Genomic DNA, 20,272 nt, shown 5'->3' on the forward strand with positions numbered 1-20,272 from the left:
CATGTTCAGGCCTCCAAATTGGCCGTTTTCATTTGCCCTAAAAAAAAAAAAAAAAAATCCTTTGCAAAACAATAGGGCCTTCGCATGCTTAGTGCTCGGGCCCTAATTAATTACCTTCGTTTTATGGCTGGGTTGAAACAAAAGCGGCTGCGCGACGTCTGTAGACTGGGGTATCCAGGGTAAAACGGACAAATTAGAAATAGTAGAGGACTTAATGCGCCATGAATCTGCTATGGCAGCATATAGACATATTGTTCTATCAAACACAACGGTTGATTGGGCTTAAAATACAGCACTTTATTTTAAAGAGGGGTGCAAGAGCAGAAATCGCTTTTTCAGCCTTGTTTTCCGCCTTATGGTTTCTATTCTAATGTATCCCTGACCCCCGTTCACTCAACCTGTTTGGTTTTATTAATGTCCTGTCTCCAGCATTAAGTGTGCATGCAGGTTATGCTGTTATATCGTCCCTACCAATGTTGGGACCAAACCTACGCCCATGTGGTAGAACATACGCACATACATTGCATTGCATCACGTTATCATAGCGTAAGCGCAAACGTTTGCGCAACAATCCATTCATTCTAACAGCAAAACAGGTTTGGGAACCAAACATTTTTCCATTCAGATTTACGTTTGAGAGGAGAGATAAGACGACGTGAGGAGAGTTGGAGACTTGCCACCGAGGTGGGAGGGAGGGAGGTTGCGCGGTTGCTACTAAGTTGAGAAAGCGCGAGTGGCGAGTCAGGACGCGTCCTTAGTGCTTGGACGAAGTCGAGGTAAGGACTCATCTGTTGGTTCCTCCCTAAGAAGAAAAGAAAAACAACTTAACGTTTGAGTATTTTAGTATTCGCCGGATTGTCAGTATTAGTTGTCTCCTGTCGTCTTGATCACTGGACGGTCTCCCGATGTGCGTAATGAGGATTTTTCTTCTGTGTGGACTCGCAGCCTCAGGTGAGATTGTATACACGCGTACATTTTAGTTGGAGTTAATTCGAATACCACATTGTTTTGAACGGTGATTAATGTGAGTTTTTGCGCTAAATCGGAGTGACCGTCTTGGGAGCGTTAAAAGCACTTTCAAAGACAATACTGTGCCAAATCTGTCCCCGGAGGGGCATGAACCTGCGTCTTCTAAGCGGTCGTCATGCGTCATAACCTGGCACATCGGCGTGGGCTGTGTCCGCTAAATAGCCGTAAGGGAGGCATTAAACTTTGGAATAGAATGCCTTGACAGTAATTGCCAATCAGCCAATTGTCACAACCACATCTTGTTTTGCTTCACTCATTTCCTCCCTTTTACTGGAATGTAAATTGAATGGCACCGTTTGACGCACACAGTCTCAGGATATCCAGGATATGCCAAGTGACATCACAACCATTTACACCATGTATGTACAACAATGAAAACATAATAAGCTGCTTCCGTTTGTTAAAACCTCTCACGTGCCAGTGCCCAATGGCTACGGCATCAGTTATCTGCCAGCATCAATTAATTTAGGTTCTAATCCCTGTTAAATGGATTATATTCATCAGTGCCAAAGGAGTAGTAGGTTTAAAATGTATGCCTAGTATCCCCTACTCTCAGAAGGATGTGAGCGCTGAACAAATAAGAACATAGATCGGAAAAAAGGTGTGGTTTTTATTTTATTTTTATTTTTTAAATACCGATTACAGCACCTCAGTATTGTGTCACCATAATCACATCCTTTGTTATCTTGGCAAACTCTGGAAGTCATGCTCAAACAAGCACTCCGACCTTTTTAAAAAAATAATATTTACCTTGAGGTATAAAATTGCAACTATCTCTGCAAAATGGGCATTATTTTACATAACCAATCCGCACTAAGAAAAAGTTGTTTACAATGCAGCAAAGTATATAAAGTTTCATTTCATTTCCTAAACCCAAAAATGTTTATTACTAAAATGAATGGAAATAGAATGAATTCATTTCAATTTGAATTGATTTAGAATTAGCTAATCTTGATGCTGACCTTTCTATGGGATTAAACAAATCTCGATTGGAATTCTTTTAATAGGCACAGTAAAAAAAAAAAAAAAAAAAAAATGCATAGTTTATTTTAATTTCTTAACTTCTCGATTATTTTGGAAATTTTATGAACTTTTAATTAACTATGAATTTCTCACAGGACAATTTTAACTTGTATATAAATTAGGGGTGTCAAACGATTAAAATTTTTAATCGAGTTAATTACAGCTTAAAAATTAATTAATCGTAATTAATCGCAATTAATCGCAATTCAAACCATCTATAAAATATGCCATATTTTTCTGTAAATTATTGTTGGAATGGAAAGATAAGACACAAGATGGATATATACATTCAACATACGGTACGTAAGTACTGTATTTGTTTATTATATCAATATATCAACAAGATGGCATTACCATTATTAACATTCTGTTAAAGCGATCCATGGATAGAAAGACTTGTTCTTAAAAGATAAATAGTAGTACAAATTATAGAAATTTTATATTAAACCCCTCTTAATGTTTTCGTTTTAATAAAATTTGTAAAATTTCAATCAAAAAAATAAACTAGTAGCCCGCCATTGTTGATGTCAATAATTACTTACACAATGCTCATGGGTGCTGAAGCCTACAAAATCAGTCGTACCCAAGCGCCAGCAGAAGGCGATAAAACTCCGAAAAACACAACAAGTACACATTTCACATTGCTGTCATTTTTATCTGTTTGAGCGGGTCATTTGTGCGTTAATTGCGTCAAATATTTTATTTGATTGATTAATTAAAAAAATTAATTACCGCCCGTTAACGCGATAATTTTGACTGCCCTAATATAAATATCAGTCTTTGAACTTGAATATGCTGAGGTTTCTTCCACAGGAGTGTACTTTCACAAAGATGTTTATTTTTCAAAAGCTTCAAAAGCTCACGCAGAAAACATTTACACATATTAGTTTGCCTATGTTTTAGAGTGTCTTATGCTGCGGGCATTTTTACATGTTATTGAGCTCCCACCAATGGGCTAACCTGCTGCAGAATATGAAACAAACAAACATACAAAAAAAAACAACTTGTAAAACCCAGTCCAGATTAGCAGCGGGTACAGTATAAAATCGGAAACAGTTTTTGTTGAGGAAAATGATCATATCTGCCTTCTCAGCCAGTAAGCGTGAGCGATCTGGACATACAGTGTCTCCTGCAGTGGAGAACACACGCTCACTGGTTGTAGATGAAGCTTGAACGCATAAACATGAAAAAAACAGAAAAAGGCGCACATTTTTCATAGGGGTAAGGTAGCTGTGAGCCGCTACGCACTTTACATACATATACCTTAGCTGGGAGCTGCGACGAACTATTAGTATGAATTCTTCTATTTATTACAATTTGATGTGGATGAGGCAAAATAATAAGAATTTCCTTGTAAAACCGATTCTAAAACAAAACGGCGACGACAACGCGCTACGTAAAGTACGCAGCTGCTGATATAGCTACATTAGCCCGATGTAGTAATATGACTTACTGTCGTACTATTCCATTCATCCATCATCTACTGCTTAATCGGGTCGCGGGGGCAGCAGAAGACAGACGTAATTTATTGTTTTACTTACCTGTTTTTGACTGGTTAGAGGACCGGCGCAGTGTGTCAAATACGCGACACTAAGCTATGCACTACTCGGCACTTGTATTCCATGAAGCTGGAGGTGTTTAATCATATTGGTCGTGCAGCCACCTTTGCATGATATAGCTGTGTTGCAAAAGTTTCATTGAGCTGAGTGGTCATTTTACTTTGTGAAGTTGAGCCAAACTTTTGAGTGCCTCGGCACCGTGTCCATGGTTGAAATGAAGTTGCAATGCACAAACACACGCTTCATGTGGCTTCTTCTTAGTGGTGTTCGGCAGCTATTTTTTTCCCGCTCGGAGGTCAGGGCATCGAAACATGGAATCGAGATTTAAAAGTTCGAATGGTTCCAGGAGCATCGGAGTGTTTGTCCCGGATCCCCATGATGCTCGATGCCCAACCCTACTCACAACCAACCTTGATATACGTTCAATCAAAAATTTAAGTCAACGTCACACGATTCTTTCTATGAAGCATGTTGTGTCATATTGCACATCTCCTCCTTCTTGTAGAAAAACAAGCCGCGTTACATTTTTAGGAGTTGCGTTTATTTTATACCTTTCCCCTACTTGATCATTTTCAACAAGAAGCCTGAAGTGAAGCCAACAATGCTGACATGCGCCAACCTGTCCTGACTTTCTGGTTTAACACACAAGAGAGAGAAAGAGAGAACAGATGGCTGTTGTTGAACACGGCATTCCGATGAGTCCATTGGTTGTTTAGGCTTCAGCTTCATTCTGTCGGCAGTTGTACTACGGTGTAACAGTATTATAGTTTCTCTAATCTAACCACAACACTAGATCAGTCTGACAAAGCATGACTTTGATTATTGACATGCTGAGCTGTGTTGACACACCCTGGAAGGATGTCTGGCCTTTGCGCAGGATTGCCTCAGGGAGAGAAGAAAACTGCCCGAGTTCACAGTAATTGCAAGCAAGGAGCATTCAGGATACATCTGTGATGATAAAGTACTCCTCATGAAGTGTTTTAGACGATGGACTATGTTTGATTCGAAATGGAATTTGAAAAACCTATCAAAGAACGGAATAGGGACTTTCTTTGAGTAAAGGTTCATAGTGGATCTTTACAGGTACGACTATTATAGTCCACACCTTCCATTTTAAATCTCCAGTCCAGCAACAGGGCAAGGCAGTAATGTAATCTTAGAATTACATCCTGCCAAGCTGGTTTGATTGTGGTTAGCCCATAGCCCTCCACCCAAAAACAGACCTGACCGGGGTAAAGGTTAGGGAATAAGGGTATAGGTATAATTTTAGATGTGTGAAAAGTAGAAATGCTTAACTTTTAAATGAATGAAAATGAGGAAAAAAAACACCACCACCACCACAAACAAGTTTTGTTTGATCGTGGGGTATATTTCATGTTTACAAAGCAATACTAAAAGTTCTAAAATACTCTATATAGTGTTCTTATTCTTCAGTCAGTTAATATAAACATCTTTGATGTGAAAGATGTGATACAATGTATGATATAATAACATGTGGAACATGAAAAGTAACATCATTTACTTTGATGAGTAACTAATTACTCTTACTTTGAGGGAACTGATTAACGAACTAAATTACTTTTTGGGAGAGGTAATTTGTAACTGAAACTAATTAATTTGAAAAATAAGATTAACAACACTGGACTGTGCATTCAACCACTTTGAAAAGCATTGCATTTTTTTATTTGCCGTAATTCTCATTTTTACTTGCATTCTAAAACCCCCTAGATGACACGTGTCAGCCAATGATATACTAATTTATAATTTATTCAAAGCAGCTTTGTGAATAGGTCTGCATAAGGCAGACAAATATCGAGGTAAGAAACAGGTGTTAAATGAAGCAAATTAAGAGTGGATACATAATGTTGCGTTTAATAACTATGTTGTTGTTAACTACTACTTCAAAGAGATTTTATTGAGTAGATGATTCTCCAAGATATAATGCTGAAACATTTATTTTAGCTATAATTTTCAATGATTTTTTTGATGTCCTGTCAAACGAATGTAAAAACATAAAGCACTTGAATTCCATATGTTGTATGAGTCACAATTAAATACTAAAATGTTTGAAATCCTTTACTATTCGCAGTTGCTTTATAGTATTTTATTGCCAGGTGCTTTCCACTCGTTCTCACACCAATTGCAGATTAAGGTTGTGTCTCTGCAAGTCATAGTAAAATATGAAAATTTAACTGTAGAGGTAATGATCATCATCTTCAGCAACAAACACAATGCATGTTATAGTGAAAAAAAATATTGTAACTCAAATGTGGCACATGTACCCCTAATGTGCTATGTACAGTAGCTTTTGTACTGTTGGTAACTATTTTTTTTTTTTTTTGCTGCAGTCATGGCAAAGGTCAGTTGTAACCTAAAGAGATTTACTGTGTTGATCTACACAGTGACATGGGTGATCACGGTAGATCCACTTCATTTCACCGCTCACCACCACAAGGATGCCTAATCAGAGGATAAATGTGGGAAAGTAAAGGTCTTTTGAAGGTTGCATCAATATATCTAGTTGAGGGATATAGGTTTTGGTGCTGGACCGAAGTGAGAATTTGTTGAGTCAGCTACGAGGTGACAACAGAGGAATGATGGATTAAATTCTCATCTGCATTGACACAACACTTAGATCTGGTATATTTTGAGGAATTTCTTTAAAAAAAAAAAGTAACTATCCATCATTCCCAATCAATTCAGCTAACTTTGATGGTGAGAGGCAGGGTACACTGGAGCAATGGCCAGTCCATTGCATTTAGCATAAATCGACAAATTTTCACAGGTACGTTCATACTTATTGAGAACTGAATCTATAACCTTCAAGCAACTCAACGTATTTATGGAATGTTGAGGGACATTAGAATACCCAGAAAAAAGTAAAATAAGCACAGTTTGTATGCAACTACACACTGGAAGATATTTAGAAATCAGGCCTGATCCTTTTGACTGTGTGGCAGTCATTCTAAGTACTGCAGTACAACACTGTTCTGCTAAAAATGTAATTGATATCATTAATCAATCCAGTTAGTTTATTTTACCCTCATAAAAGTCTTACATTAGCTCAATGTAGGGAGTAAAGCTGCACAGTGCTTCATTACGTGATTTATTATGATAAATTCTTCTGGTGACATCTGGTGTTTACTGTGTGTGTGCGTGTGTTTTTTTAAAGCTGAAAATAGTTTATAAAGAGTGAAAACTTGATTATAAAAGTGCAGCGCTAATACAAGTATTTGAACTGGGGCCGGATGTATGGGGGAGGGGCGTGAGTTGTGCCCACCCAATCAAAATATCGGGAATATCTATTGTAACGTCGCACTGGATATAGAGAACGCACGGCGAGTAGGTCTCACCTACTTTTTCATTGCAGGATTAACGGTTACTGTTGGCCGCAACCACGCCGAACAAGCAATCAACAAAACAAGCTGTTTTTCCAACCTCGTTTGTTATCCGCGCGCTTCCTCTCTCTCCTGCAGACACATTCTCGGCGTCGGACATCCAGGCATTAATGACGTCTCCAGCCCCAACAAAGCGTCGCCATATTGAAATGGGGGCAAAAAACGAGTCACAAGCAGTTGCTCTCTCGTGCATTGTAGTACAAACGCGTTGAACTCTTGTCTTATTTGCGGTCTTTTTACCGTCGGAATAACTAAAAGTTGCCGTGTTGTGGGTTGTAACACAAGGAAGAGTTCAGAGCCGCATATGATGTTCTTCATTCTTCCTCGTGAGAAGAAAAGGACAAGCAAATGGTTGAAAGCAATCAATCGAGGAACAGTAAAAGAAAAAGGTTCCGTTGACCATTCTCGCCAGTGGGAACCTAAATACAGGCACATTTACATTTGCAGCTGACATTTTATTACTGGTTATTAAACTTTAATTGATTATATATTTTTTTGCCCCAGTTAGCTGCTAAGACTGAATAGACTAGGCAGTGGTTATTATTACCGTAACCGACAACTCGCAAAGCGTTATTTGTCTTTTGCCGTGAACTGCTCTAATCAGTCAGTCGATACATTATTGGCCTGGTGGGAATTGGTTATTTTGCCTTGACATGTTCACGGCTATTGTAGGCCTATACACGCCAATTTTAAGTTGTATTGCCTCCTCGCGTCTGTCGGCAGTGACTCATGATAATAATGTCATGTTTAAGACATTTTCATGAAAAAAAGACGCAAAACACAGCTGAAATATATGAATTTCAGACAACGTTTGTCTACGGAGATTTACCTGTGCGTGCCCCCATCTCAAAATAGCGACACGTTGCTATGCGAGATGACGCCCTTGTGACATCACGCCGACTGCGAGAATAAGTAGATAGATGGAAAAAAAAAAAAAAAAAAGATAAATAAATAAATAAACCCCCCCAAAATTAATGCAGCCTCAGCGGGACACAAGCCAGTGTCCTACTTGCGCCGGTCGCAAGCCCGGAGAAATGCAGAGGGTAAAAAAAAGCCTGCATTGGGGGTGACCCCTCAAGATTTCATAGTGCCCACTCTGGTGGATAAACCTAGATCCGGGCCTGATTTGAAAATAAATTCCCATAGTTTTTAGTACTTGTAGGTGTGTGTTAGTGAGAAGATGCTTGAAAACTTAGGGAATGGATAATGATACAGTCTATGTATAACTTTTTAATTTTGACCATTTATCACTAAGTATTATTTTAACTTGACAAAGCCTTCCAGCAATGTCCTGTTCTCTTTAGCCTTTACTGCAGTCCGTTGTGCTCTATGTTGTTTAGTTTTAGGATGTTTGTTGCTCGACACTACAAATAATCCTCCGAATGTAATTCTGGCACTATGAACTGTTAAGTGTTCCATTCCAAAGCGAGAGCAGTTCTCACTCGCCCTTTAGTCATAACAATAACATATGCTGCGATCACGCCCTAGAAGTTTGGCCAAAAAAATGAGAGTTGTTACTTAAATGTATACATGTAGAGTAGGCCCTCCATGCACAATATACATTTTACCATTTAGAAGTCTCTGTCTTCCAAGTTTGCCCATTGCCAACTCTGTTACCTGAAACTGCTCTTCCTGCATTGAATCCCAGCCATGAAAGCCATGCCTTGTTACCAAAAAGACAAAAAAAAAAAGTGTCTTTGAAGCCCTGCACAAATGAGAGAGGCTCTTTGTAATACACTGAGCTATTTGTATTTGTATTTCATCTACTATGTTGTAAGGGCTTCCTCCACATCTGATGTAACAGAGACTCAGGTTTCCTTGGCTACTCCCTTTGTTTCTGAGACAAAATGCAGAGAGGAAAGGCACTAATCACACTGGAGTACAACTGTTCTGTACTTGATGTGTCCAGCTGTGGAGTCACATCCTTTGGCCAATTTGAGAAATCATGTGCAACATCTCTTCTGTTAAATGCATTAACATCTGTTAGTTGATCACATGTAGATAAGTAGCAAAATCTAATAAAATGTAGTGGTTGAATATCATGTTTCTTGTCAGATATTTTAAAATTTTATTTCAAGTAGTTGTTGAATATCATGTTTCTTGTCAGATATTATATTTAAAATTTTATTTTAAATACCAGTCTTAACCTGGGGTCAGGAACCTATGGCTCGCGAGCCATATCTGGTTCTTTTGAGGAGTGCATCTGACTCTCGGCCAACCCGTAAACTTAAATGTGGAACTGGCTGGCTCGCTTAACATAAACAAGCTGTGATTAAAATAAACAAGTTTTGATGAGCTGATGGCGAATTCAAACATTGATCTTGGACATTTCAAACATACTTTGCAATTTTATGCTTCAAGTCGGTGCCCATTGGTGGTCCTCTCAGCACGGATTGCACGGAGATGGGTATTACAGAGCTCGCCTCGCGCGTTAAGTCTCCGCTCAGGCAAATGCTTGGCTATAAAGTATAGTATAGCAGTATTAAAAAAATGCGTAGGGGTAAATGAAACCAAAGATGAACTGCGTGGTACCGCAAGTCACACAGGTGGATGATCGGTTTCACTTTCATTGCTTTTCGCCTGTAAAATCGTTACCACTTTGAGGAGAGACTCACAAAATGGCTGCCTTGAGAGGCTCCATCTGTCTCGGCCACTGTGATGCACACTTCCACTTGGTTGTGGTTTCCAATTTCAGGAAATATACGCAACGCCAATCCATGCTTCTATTGTTTTTTTTCTCCCAAGTGATGAGTGCGCAACTGAGCAATGATTGTAACGTTTATATATCGTATATATATATATGTATATATATATATGTATATGTATATATGTATATATATATATATATATATATATATATATATATATATATATATATATATGTATATGTATATATGTATATGTGTATATATATATATATATATATATATATACAGTGCCTTGCAAAAGTATTCAGCCCCCTTGAATCTTGCAACCTTTCGCCACATTTCAGGCTTCAAACATAAAGATATGAAATTTAATTTTTTTGTCAAGAATCAACAACAAGTGGGACACAATCGTGAAGTGGAACAACATTTATTGGATAATTTAAACTTTTTTAACAAATAAAAAACTGAAAAGTGGGGCGTGCAATATTATTCGGCCCCTTTACTTTCAGTGCAGCAAACTCACTCCAGAAGTTCAGTGAGGATCTCTGAATGATCCAATGTTGTCCTAAATGACCGATGATGATAAATAGAATCCACCTGTGTGTGATCAAGTCTCCGTATAAATGCACCTGCTCTGTGATAGTCTCAGGGTTCTGTTTAAAGTGCAGAGAGCATTATGAAAACCAAGGAACACACCAGGCAGATCCGAGATACTGTTGTGGAGAAGTTTAAAGCCGGATTTGGATACAAAAAGATTTCCCAAGCTTTAAACATCTCAAGGAGCACTGTGCAAGTCATCATATTGAAATGGAAGGAGCATCAGACCACTGCAAATCTACCAAGACCCGGCCGTCCTTCCAAACTTTCTTCTCAAACAAGGAGAAAACTGATCAGAGATGCAGCCAAGAGGCCCATGATCACTCTGGATGAACTACAGAGATCTACAGCTGAGGTGGGAGAGTCTGTCCATAGGACAACAATCAGTCGTACACTGCACAAATCTGGCCTTTATGGAAGAGCGGCAAGAAGAAAGCCATTTCTCAAAGATATCCATAAAAAGTCTCGTTTAAAGTTTGCCACAAGCCACCGGGGAGACACACCAAACATGTGGAAGAAGGTGCTCTAGTTAGATGAAACCAAAATTGAACTTTTTGGCCACAATGCAAAATGATATGTTTGGCGTAAAAGCAACACAGCTCATCACCCTGAACACACCATCCCCACTGTCAAACATGGTTGTGGCAGCATCATGGTTTGGGCCTGCTTTTCTTCAGCAGGGACATGAAAGATGGTTAAAATTGACGGGAAGATGGATGCAGCCAAATACAGGAACATTCTGGAAGAAAACCTGTTGGTATCTGCACAAGACCTGAGACTGGGACGGAGATTTATCTTCCAACAGGACAATGATCCAAAACATAAAGCCAAATCTACAATGGAATGGTTAAAAAATAAACGTATCCAGATGTGGGAATGGCCAAGTCAAAGTCCAGACCTGAATCCAATCGAGAATCTGTGGAAAGAGCTGAAGACTGCTGTTCACAAACACTCTTCATCCAACCTCACTGAGCTCAAGCTGTTTTGCAAGGAAGAATGGGCAAGAATGTCAGTCTTTCGATGTGCAAAACTGATAGAAACATACCCCAAGCGACTTGCAGCTGTAATTGGAGCAAAAGGTGGCGCTACAAAGTATTAACGCAAGGGGGCCGAATAATATTGCATGCCCCACTTTTCAGTTTTTTATTTGTTAAAAAAGTTTAAATTATCCAATAAATTTTGTTCCACTTCACGATTGTGTCCCACTTGCTGTTGATTCTTGACAAAAAATTAAAATTTTATATCTTTATGTTTGAAGCCTGAAATGTGGCCAAAGGTTGCAAGGTTCAAGGGGGCCGAATACTTTTGCAAGGCACTGTATATATATATATATGTACATACCAGTGGGTAGAGTAGCCAAAAATTTTAGTTACCTCAAAATAACATTACTCAAGTGAAAGCGGAAGTAGTCATTCAAATAATGTTCTCAAGTACAATTAGAAAAGTACTCTGTGAAAAGAATACTCATGTAATGAGTAACTGCTTACATTTTTGTTGGATTTTTTTTTTTTTTTTCTCAGCACAAAGTTATCTATATGAACTGTTGTTAAAATGATACAGTAACCCATTACATAACAACATTAATCCAAAGAAATTTAAAAAGAAAAAAGAAAAAAAAATCCGGCAAGAAGAAATAAAAGACAGAAATTAGCATTATTCAACCAAAAACATGTGGGCCCTCCAGTGAAGAAAATAATTTGTAGTTTGAATAGTTCCTTCATAGTTCCTATTATAAAATTAAAAGCATCTTATCTGGAATTTTCTGTGATCAATCAGGACTAAATAAAAACTGAGAGAGGTTAAAATCCACCCTTTTGAGTCATGTTGAGGGTGGCGCCGTATCTCAAATACTTCATTTTTTACAGTGCTTTAAAAGTGCCACGTGAATGGCAGGCTGGCGTGATCATAGAAAGGTAAGCTTGCGTTTGATTGGTATAATGGAGTCATGGGATTATTGTTGCGATGTCTCATTGGTGAAATTGGTAGATCTACTCTTGGCATCACTGGCAAAAAAAAATCTAATATGTAGAATAAAGAGGAAAAATATAACAACTTGTGCAACGCAAAGTAGGTGACCAAAAGTAGCGTTTCTTCTTAACAAATCTCCTCAAGTAAAGCTAAAAAGTATGGCTTCGTAAAGTAATCTTCGAAGTGTGTTTTTTTTTTAAGTTACTCAAATGTAACAGAGTACATGTAAGGTGTTACTACCCACCTCTGTTATACACACACAGAAACACAAACACTCTGTATGGCTCTCGTAGAATCACATTTTTAAATATGGTGGTTGTTTTGGCTCTCTCAGTCAAAAAGGTTCCTGACCCCTGGTCTAAACGTTACAATGTCGGCTGCACCCAAAATCAAATGAACATGTATTTACAAAGTAAAACAAGTCTGCGGTTCAAATGTCCATCCTGGTTTTATGGAAACATGTTGGTGAATCCAGACGAATTGGCTTCGTAATGTAATTATGTAATAGGTTTTGAGTACAAGATGGCAGGCAGAACATTTCATGTTCGTATAATGGGTGTTGGATGTTATTTCAGTTTTAGCGGGTGCAAAGCCCTGGCATTGACGCTAGACTATGCAATGGAATACCCGGTGATGTGATTCTAAATAAACACCATCTGTGGAAGAAGTTATGAACTTTGAAGCCTCCAAATATTCTTTACTATAGAGAAACATACAATATTATATCAGCAGGTGAAATACTACCTCATGTTTTTTTGGGTTTCTGTCTGTAGGCCTTTTATTCAATCGTGGGATGCCTGCCAAACAAAGCAAACTAAATCCTTGACTTAGTTAGCTGTGAGAATTAAAAAAAACTTGGCTTTCCTTGAAATCTGACTGGCCATTTGACCACTGCACTCCACTACAGACAAATGATACGAAAATGAGAAGTAGGCCTGGTTTAAGAAAGTATGTTTTTTACAACATTGTCATAATTCACTGGACACATAGCAACATTGCTACAGTGGTATGAAGAGGTATCTGAACCTTTTGGAATTTCTCACATTTTTGCATAAAATCACCATCAAATGTGATCGGATCTTTGTCAAAATAGGTTTTCATATTTTAATGAGGATAGTATGCAAACAATGACAGAAGGGGAAAATAAGTAAGTGAACAAGCACATTTGATATTTTGTCACTTACATATATCCCCCCGGAAAATAAGTAAGTGAACAAGCACATTTGATATTTTGTCACTTACATATATCCCCCCCACCCCCTTCTGTCATTGTTTGCATGCTATCCTCATTAAAATATTAAAACCCACAGTATAAATGTTTGGGCAGTTTTAGTTAATGCAGACACTGTATTTTTATCTGTGTAATTTTGAAAAATATCAGATCACATTTGATGGGGATTTTATGCAGAAATGTGAGAAATTCCAAAAGGTTCAGATACTTTTTCATACCATTGTAAATGTGAGAAATGTATATGCGTGTATGTACACAAAAACAATCAGTTTTCCACACAAGCTTCATCCTAAATATTTCTCTTTCTTGCTCTTTCCCACTAGAAGATGGGTGTGGTTTACATTAGCCAAGCAGGATGTTCAAATTAAACAAGAGAAAGATTTAGACCAGACAGAGAGATATGGTGCGGCTGAAGAATGGGCCTGACAACGACCTAAACAAATAACTCTTCCTAACAAGTACATACTCTGTCATCCTGTTCTCATTCATCACTTGAATTCTTGTTTAAATTCAAAGTCATTTTTCTGTCTCCCATGTTTTCCCTTAGTGCAGTTACACATTAAAACTAACCTTAACATTTGTTAACATAAAAAAAAAAAAATACATGCTTCCAACCTATTAAAGCAACTGTGGTAATGAGCAATTTAGGTAAGCTCTCTGGTAATATGTGTTCCTAATTGGAAAAGACCTCATTATCCTGAATTCTTAATCAACACATCTAATCTTGAAAGCGTAGATTAGCGACGCTTGTTAAAATCCAAGCACGGACTGGTTAATGTATGTATGTGTAAAGATGTCTTATTGCATTGAAGATGTAGTTCTCCAGTGCTAAAAGAAGCATGATGACTTAATTAGCTTTGACATAATTTCAGTACAGAAGGAATTGCACTACAACTGATTTCAATGATGACTACTTATTCTCCTTCTGGTCATATAGAGCTGTAGCCTGTCCCACATGGCTTTGCGTGGAAGGTATATTTCATGCTGGACTGTTTGCCAGTGAAACACGCAATGTAGGATATATTATAAAAAACCATGGCGGCAAAATATTTATTATTTTAAAATTTGAATTATCAGAAAAATCAGTTGAAGCGCGTAAACTCCCATCTGCCAAGGTGACAGCAGAATTAGTCCTGCTGGATGTTTTCCACTTTTATGGCCTCCACTAATTTGATTGAGGGTCCAAATTAACATCAGCATTCTGGAAAGAGTCCGGTCACTTATGGTATCGTCATGCATTTGCCTCACTTTGGTGCAGGCGGCGTGGGAACAATTCACACTCAGTGGCGTTTTAATTTTGGGTGCGAATGGTTGCGTCTTTGTGTGCCCTACAACTGACTGGAGACCAGTTTAGCTTGTAGTCTGCCTTTTCGAGGTCAGCTAGGATAGGCTACAGAACCCATGTCCCTGAGAAAGATAAGCAGTGTTGATTTTATCCTGGAACTCCAGACTCACTGCTGTTTCAGCTATAGAGTCTGGGACCCAGGTCCTTATTGGCCTCTCGAGCCCGAACGAAATCGTACGTGCTATCAGATTCGTTTTTTTGCGTGATGTGTTTTTAAACAGCAGCGTCACTCTTGCGTGTTGGAAGTCGTCTCCACAAAAACACAGATGGCGAACGGGAGAGCGGAGAATATGTTCCTATCCGCAGTAAATTCAGTTTTAAATGACCAAAAACACATTGAGTCGCTAAAACCAACAGCGTCTGTCTCTCGCTAGCCATGTTGAATAAACTTCTCCGTTCTCCGCTCTCCTCGTGTGTTTATGTCCTCACGCTAGCTTCTTGTCGCTTTACCAATGTCACGTTCGCTCGTCGCTGATTGGTTCACTCCACTGTCTGTTTGCTGTGGCTTGCTCCGCCCTGGGATTTTGATCCTCTGAACAGTCGCCAGACTCTATAGACCCTACTCACCTACGTCACAAAATGACGTGTCGCTGTATCCGGCCGCCATATTGTCCGTCATTTTTTAGGCCTATTCTCAATGGTTTCAATTAGTCGTGCAATTTATAGAGCAATTCATGGAAGCCCGGTGTTATCTGACGCTGTAAAATAATTGGATGCGTTGCATAAAAGGCGTTATGTGGAATAGCTTTAGTTTATCCATTCGTCAGATCCATATTTGATGCCTAAGTCGATGTTTTTCGACCCGCTGTCTTCGCCGTCTCGGCCTGACATCTGCTACCCTGATATTTACAACTATCTTGTCCACACAAAATCAGCCTATTCTCACTAAAGTTTGAAAAACTTTAAGAGCTTGGAGGCTTATAAATACTTCGTTGCTGGTTGGGTGAAACGGGTCCTCGTCCACGAAAATTCGGCAGGAATCTATCTTGTGCTCGGGAAGGTGAGTTACGAAATTTTCAATTCAAAATCTTTTGTTCTTGCTAACATCCACTGTCAAGTCTAATGTATTTCATGTCATTTGTCAATGGAGCTAGGGCTTTTAATGTTTATACGGTTTAGCGCTAGCACTCTCACTACATACATATATAATATGTAATAAATATGAAGTGCGATAGCACTACTCCAGATTGTCCCTAGTTGAATTTATTGTTTGGCTTTTGACCTCAATAGTGAAATTGTAAATTCATTGTATGACAACTGGCTTATTATCCCCTTATAATTATATATTTTCAGGTAGTTCATTCACAACGTCTGAGTGTATGTTGTCGGCGATTAACTTAGCAATGATTTTAATTGTGGTTGTCAGCCCCAAACCCTCTAAATATATATTAAATGCATCTTACCAGATATAAAATGACTACTACATAATCTGTGGTAATCGTTTGGAGCCCAGCTTTCTCGTCGAATTGCAGCAGTCCATCTCGCTCTCCTCTCCGGGTCTCTCGGAATACGGTAGAATCTCAAGTCTCTCCGTCTATCTTCTCTGTTATTGCAACCGACCGCCACACACGCCTTCACCATTTTGATTATTAATGTTAACGAGCCGAAAAACACGCCATAATAGGAGGAATTTACGTAGCGGTAATGCATCAACAACGACGAGTTGACGGACAATATGGCGCGGGGGAGTGGTTGTGACGTCACGTGAGTAGGGTCTATAGCTGGAACAGCGGAGAGTCTGGAGTTCCAGGCTAGTGTTTAATATGAATGGATAGATTCGGAAAAGAGCCTCCCTGGAGGCACTGTCAGTCTTCAATCCAGTCCAACGGTTAGACTGAGAGAATGAATCAAGAGGTGGAGACTGCTCTTCACTGCATAGTGTCTGATAACCCTTTGTCCTGGTCTCGACAGCTGCTGGGGGTTGCATAAGCCCACAACACTTTGACGAGTTCGGCCACGGGAATCACCCTTCCAGTGCGCACATGGATTTAAACCTCCTTTGTTCCCTTTTCTGGAGAAGGAAGTTTTCTGCCCATCTGCTCAGGCGTTTGCTGCCAGAGTTGGGCACCAGACATTACCGCACTTCTGCACTCAGTGAAGCGGTATGCCGCTGCTGCCAATCGACACCGCACAGAAGCCCCAAGCTACTTATAGGCAAATCACAGCTTCCCATTTTGTAAGCCAATCACATTCTGCCAGCCAGTCAGAGACTTGTACTGCATTATACAAGGTTTTATCTTCGATGTGAGAATTGCCGAATTATAAATCACCATAGATGACCATACTTTTGTTAGGATTACGCTATAAAGACAACTAAAACTGTGAGTTTTATAGCCTGTCTTCTGTGTATTTTGGATTAATGAAATATTTCACCAACTCATGATCGGTTACCAGTGAAATATAGAAAACTATATTTTTCCTGCCGAGAATTCTAAAAAGAAATGTATCATTGAAGACACTTCCCACCATTACGTAAGATCTTTATGTTTTCTATTTGGTCCGTGAACATCCACACCTTGTGTCAAAACCCAAGTGGATAGAAGCAGGAGAAGTGAGGCGGAGGAACAACCAAAGCCTCCCACAGGGTGTTTATTCACGAGAAAAAGTTCAATTAGTTATGTGGTAAAATAAAAATGTAGATGAGTAAAATCCCCCATCAAAATAACAATCAAAATAATATATAACAGTAAACCAGGAACTAAAACACTCACCACTGTAGAATATGAGAACATGACATGACAAATAATGACAATAAAGTGACAAGGACTGAATGAGACGATGGGAACTAAATACAGATAATTTGACGAGAAAACAAGGGACACTTTGGGAAGACACGATTTACTGGAGAGAGCCGATTGGTTGACACAGAAAACTGGGCTGGTTATGAGAAACGTTGATCAGGACACAGGTTTATATACTGTAAATATTAAGTCACACCCACCAAATTCTACATACAAATAGGACTTGTTCATATATAAAACTGGATTAAAACCGCATGTGTCCACAGTGAATTAGATATTCACACCAAAACTCAGCTATGCTAATGCCTGTAAAAATTCTCATATAAGAGTAGACACACTGGGTTCAAAGAGGGAGGGAAACTAGCAGATTATAGTCCGAAAATTGTATTTTCCATGAGGAGTAGTTGGTGACACGACTTCCACTCGATCTGGATTATGTCTTTCAGAAGGTTTGCAAAACTGTTTCATATAACATCCATGTACATTCTTGCGAGGTTACACTGAATTGAGTTCTGTCAAAAGCAATTGAAGTAAGTCATCTGAAAGTAGTCAAATTCAGCATGTTTGTGTTTTTTGTCTCAAATCTGATGAAAATGTGTCAACACTTGTCTTCTCTCACATTTCATCAAGCTCATTTAAAACACATTACATTGAAATACAGATATCAGAGCCTGCTGATGAGAGAGATGCCTATTTAGTGGTGTACAGGGGCTGTCTGGGTGCACGGCGCTCTCATCCCACCCCACAGGAAGCACTCTCATGCCTGATAAGAAGGAAAACGTGCTGCCTAGGCTCCCAAGCCCCCGCTGAAATTTTCCCAGTTATCTGATGATGCCTTTAAGGAAAAATATGACTCAGACTGGTCCTGAATTCTTTTACATCTAAAACAACATTGATTTTAAAAGCCCTTACTGCACCTTACTTGGGAGGACTTTCAGTTGTGAGGTTTTTTTTTTTTTTTACTATAGTATTATCATGTAGCAATGTGTTGGTGCTAGTGACCAGCACATCTGCTTCCAGGTTTGAATTTCAGGTCTGGCTTTTTGTGCTGTTTGTGTTTTCTGTTATTTGCATAGTTTTTCTCCATATACCCCCAACAGTCCAAAAACATGCTTCTTACAGTAATTAAAAAAATCTAAATTAATGTGACATGTCCAGTGCTGTCACAGATTACCTGAAAAGTAATTTAATTACTGATGATTGATTATGCCTCAAAAAAGTAACTAAGTTACTTCAAAAGTAGTTTATCAGTTACTTCTTTTTATCAATGTTTCTCCCTTCGCTGCCTCAACATATGAGTGACAACAGAAAATTTGAATTCATTATATCATATCAAAAGGCTTAATCTTCGAGTTAGCGGGGGTTTAAGTAGTCGATGGAGTCGATTTCAACCACCATTGACTTGCGCTAGTTTAGCCATTCCAGAGCCCTGAAACTAACAAATAACTGACAAATGTCACAGACTTTGTTCAAACAAACTCCAACGACTAATTAAAACCCCGCTAACTTGAAGATTAAGCCCAATGTCATTCATTTCAATTCTGAACTTCCCCTTTAAAATAAAGACCTAGCCGTTAAAATGTTGTCTATAAAAGTTGTGAAGCAATAAAACAGACAACAAAAATGAATGAAATGAACAAGAATCCTTGCAAATATTTCATAATGGGTCCAAATTATTTTTCAAACAGATCATGTAACTAGCACCTTAGAAACGGTCATTTGCTTTGCCAAAACAACATCTGAGGAAGCTAGATGAATATGTAGAATTTCTTTAAACTTAAGCTTTCAAAAGCTTCAACAACTTAACCGAGGATTAAACACAAACAGTGTCAAGATGTGTATACTGTATATACAGTACAGGCCAAAACTTTGGTCACACTTCATTCAATGCAATATAAATGATGGTCCCCAACCCCATTGAAAAGGCAACAAATTCTACTTATCAACATTGATAAGGCATACCTCTGAAGTGAAAACCTTTTCAGGTGTCAGTATCTTGAAGCTCATTGAGAGAGTGCCAAAAGTGTGCGAAAAAGTAATACGAGCAAACGGTGGGTACTTTGAAGAATGTAGAATATAAAACCGGTTTCAGTTATTTCCCTTTTTTTGCCAAGTACATAATTCCATCTGTTCATTCATAGATTTGATATCTGAGAATTTAAAATGTAAATAATAGTGAAAATATAGAAAAAGCACAATTTATGAGGTGTGTCTAAACCTTTGACTTTTGTTACATGGTCATCAACACGTTTTACCCAAAAGCACGAATGTTCCATTTAAACAAAAAGGTTTATTTTCAGTTAAAAGGAGTTCAAAAAGAGACAACGAAAAATCAGCGCTTGCTGGATACCAAAAATCTGAGCAAAGTCAACAAAGTAACAAAAAGGGCATTTGAACCCAACATATGTAAATCTTCGTCAAGAAAAGGCTTACATGAGCTGGTAACATGGAACATGGCAGGATACAAGACAAACTGACACAGGCCAAGGTGAGGTGCAGACTATATATACAATGGATCACAGGTGGATATGATCAGCCTGATTGGGAAGAGCAGGAAGTAAAGATGGGAACCGGGCGGAATGCCACTACCAAAATAAAAGCAGGAAATTCTGCACCAACAAAACAAAAAACACTATCATGACATCCGAGACATGACACTGTCTTGTCACCTCTAAGCTTTGTTTCGAGTTATGTCGCGTTGCGCTGTAATTTCAAGTGGTTCCTTGAATTGGA

The 20,272-nt window shown here is 38.6% G+C and overlaps 1 protein-coding gene across 1 annotated transcript in view; it reads left to right on the forward strand.

The window, feature by feature from the left end:
* Positions 1-720: 720 nt before the first annotated feature.
* LOC130917773 (myelin protein zero-like protein 2) overlaps positions 721-20,272 on the forward strand; it is a 31,457-nt gene continuing 11,905 nt past the window's right edge. The window contains exon 1 of the mRNA XM_057839454.1: positions 721-951. Coding sequence (XP_057695437.1) covers positions 906-951 — 46 coding nt within the window. The 5' untranslated portion in view covers positions 721-905. The remainder of the gene's footprint in view (positions 952-20,272) is intronic.

Source organism: Corythoichthys intestinalis, chromosome 6 (genome assembly GCF_030265065.1).
Source record: "Corythoichthys intestinalis isolate RoL2023-P3 chromosome 6, ASM3026506v1, whole genome shotgun sequence".
NCBI lineage: Eukaryota > Metazoa > Chordata > Actinopteri > Syngnathiformes > Syngnathidae > Corythoichthys > Corythoichthys intestinalis.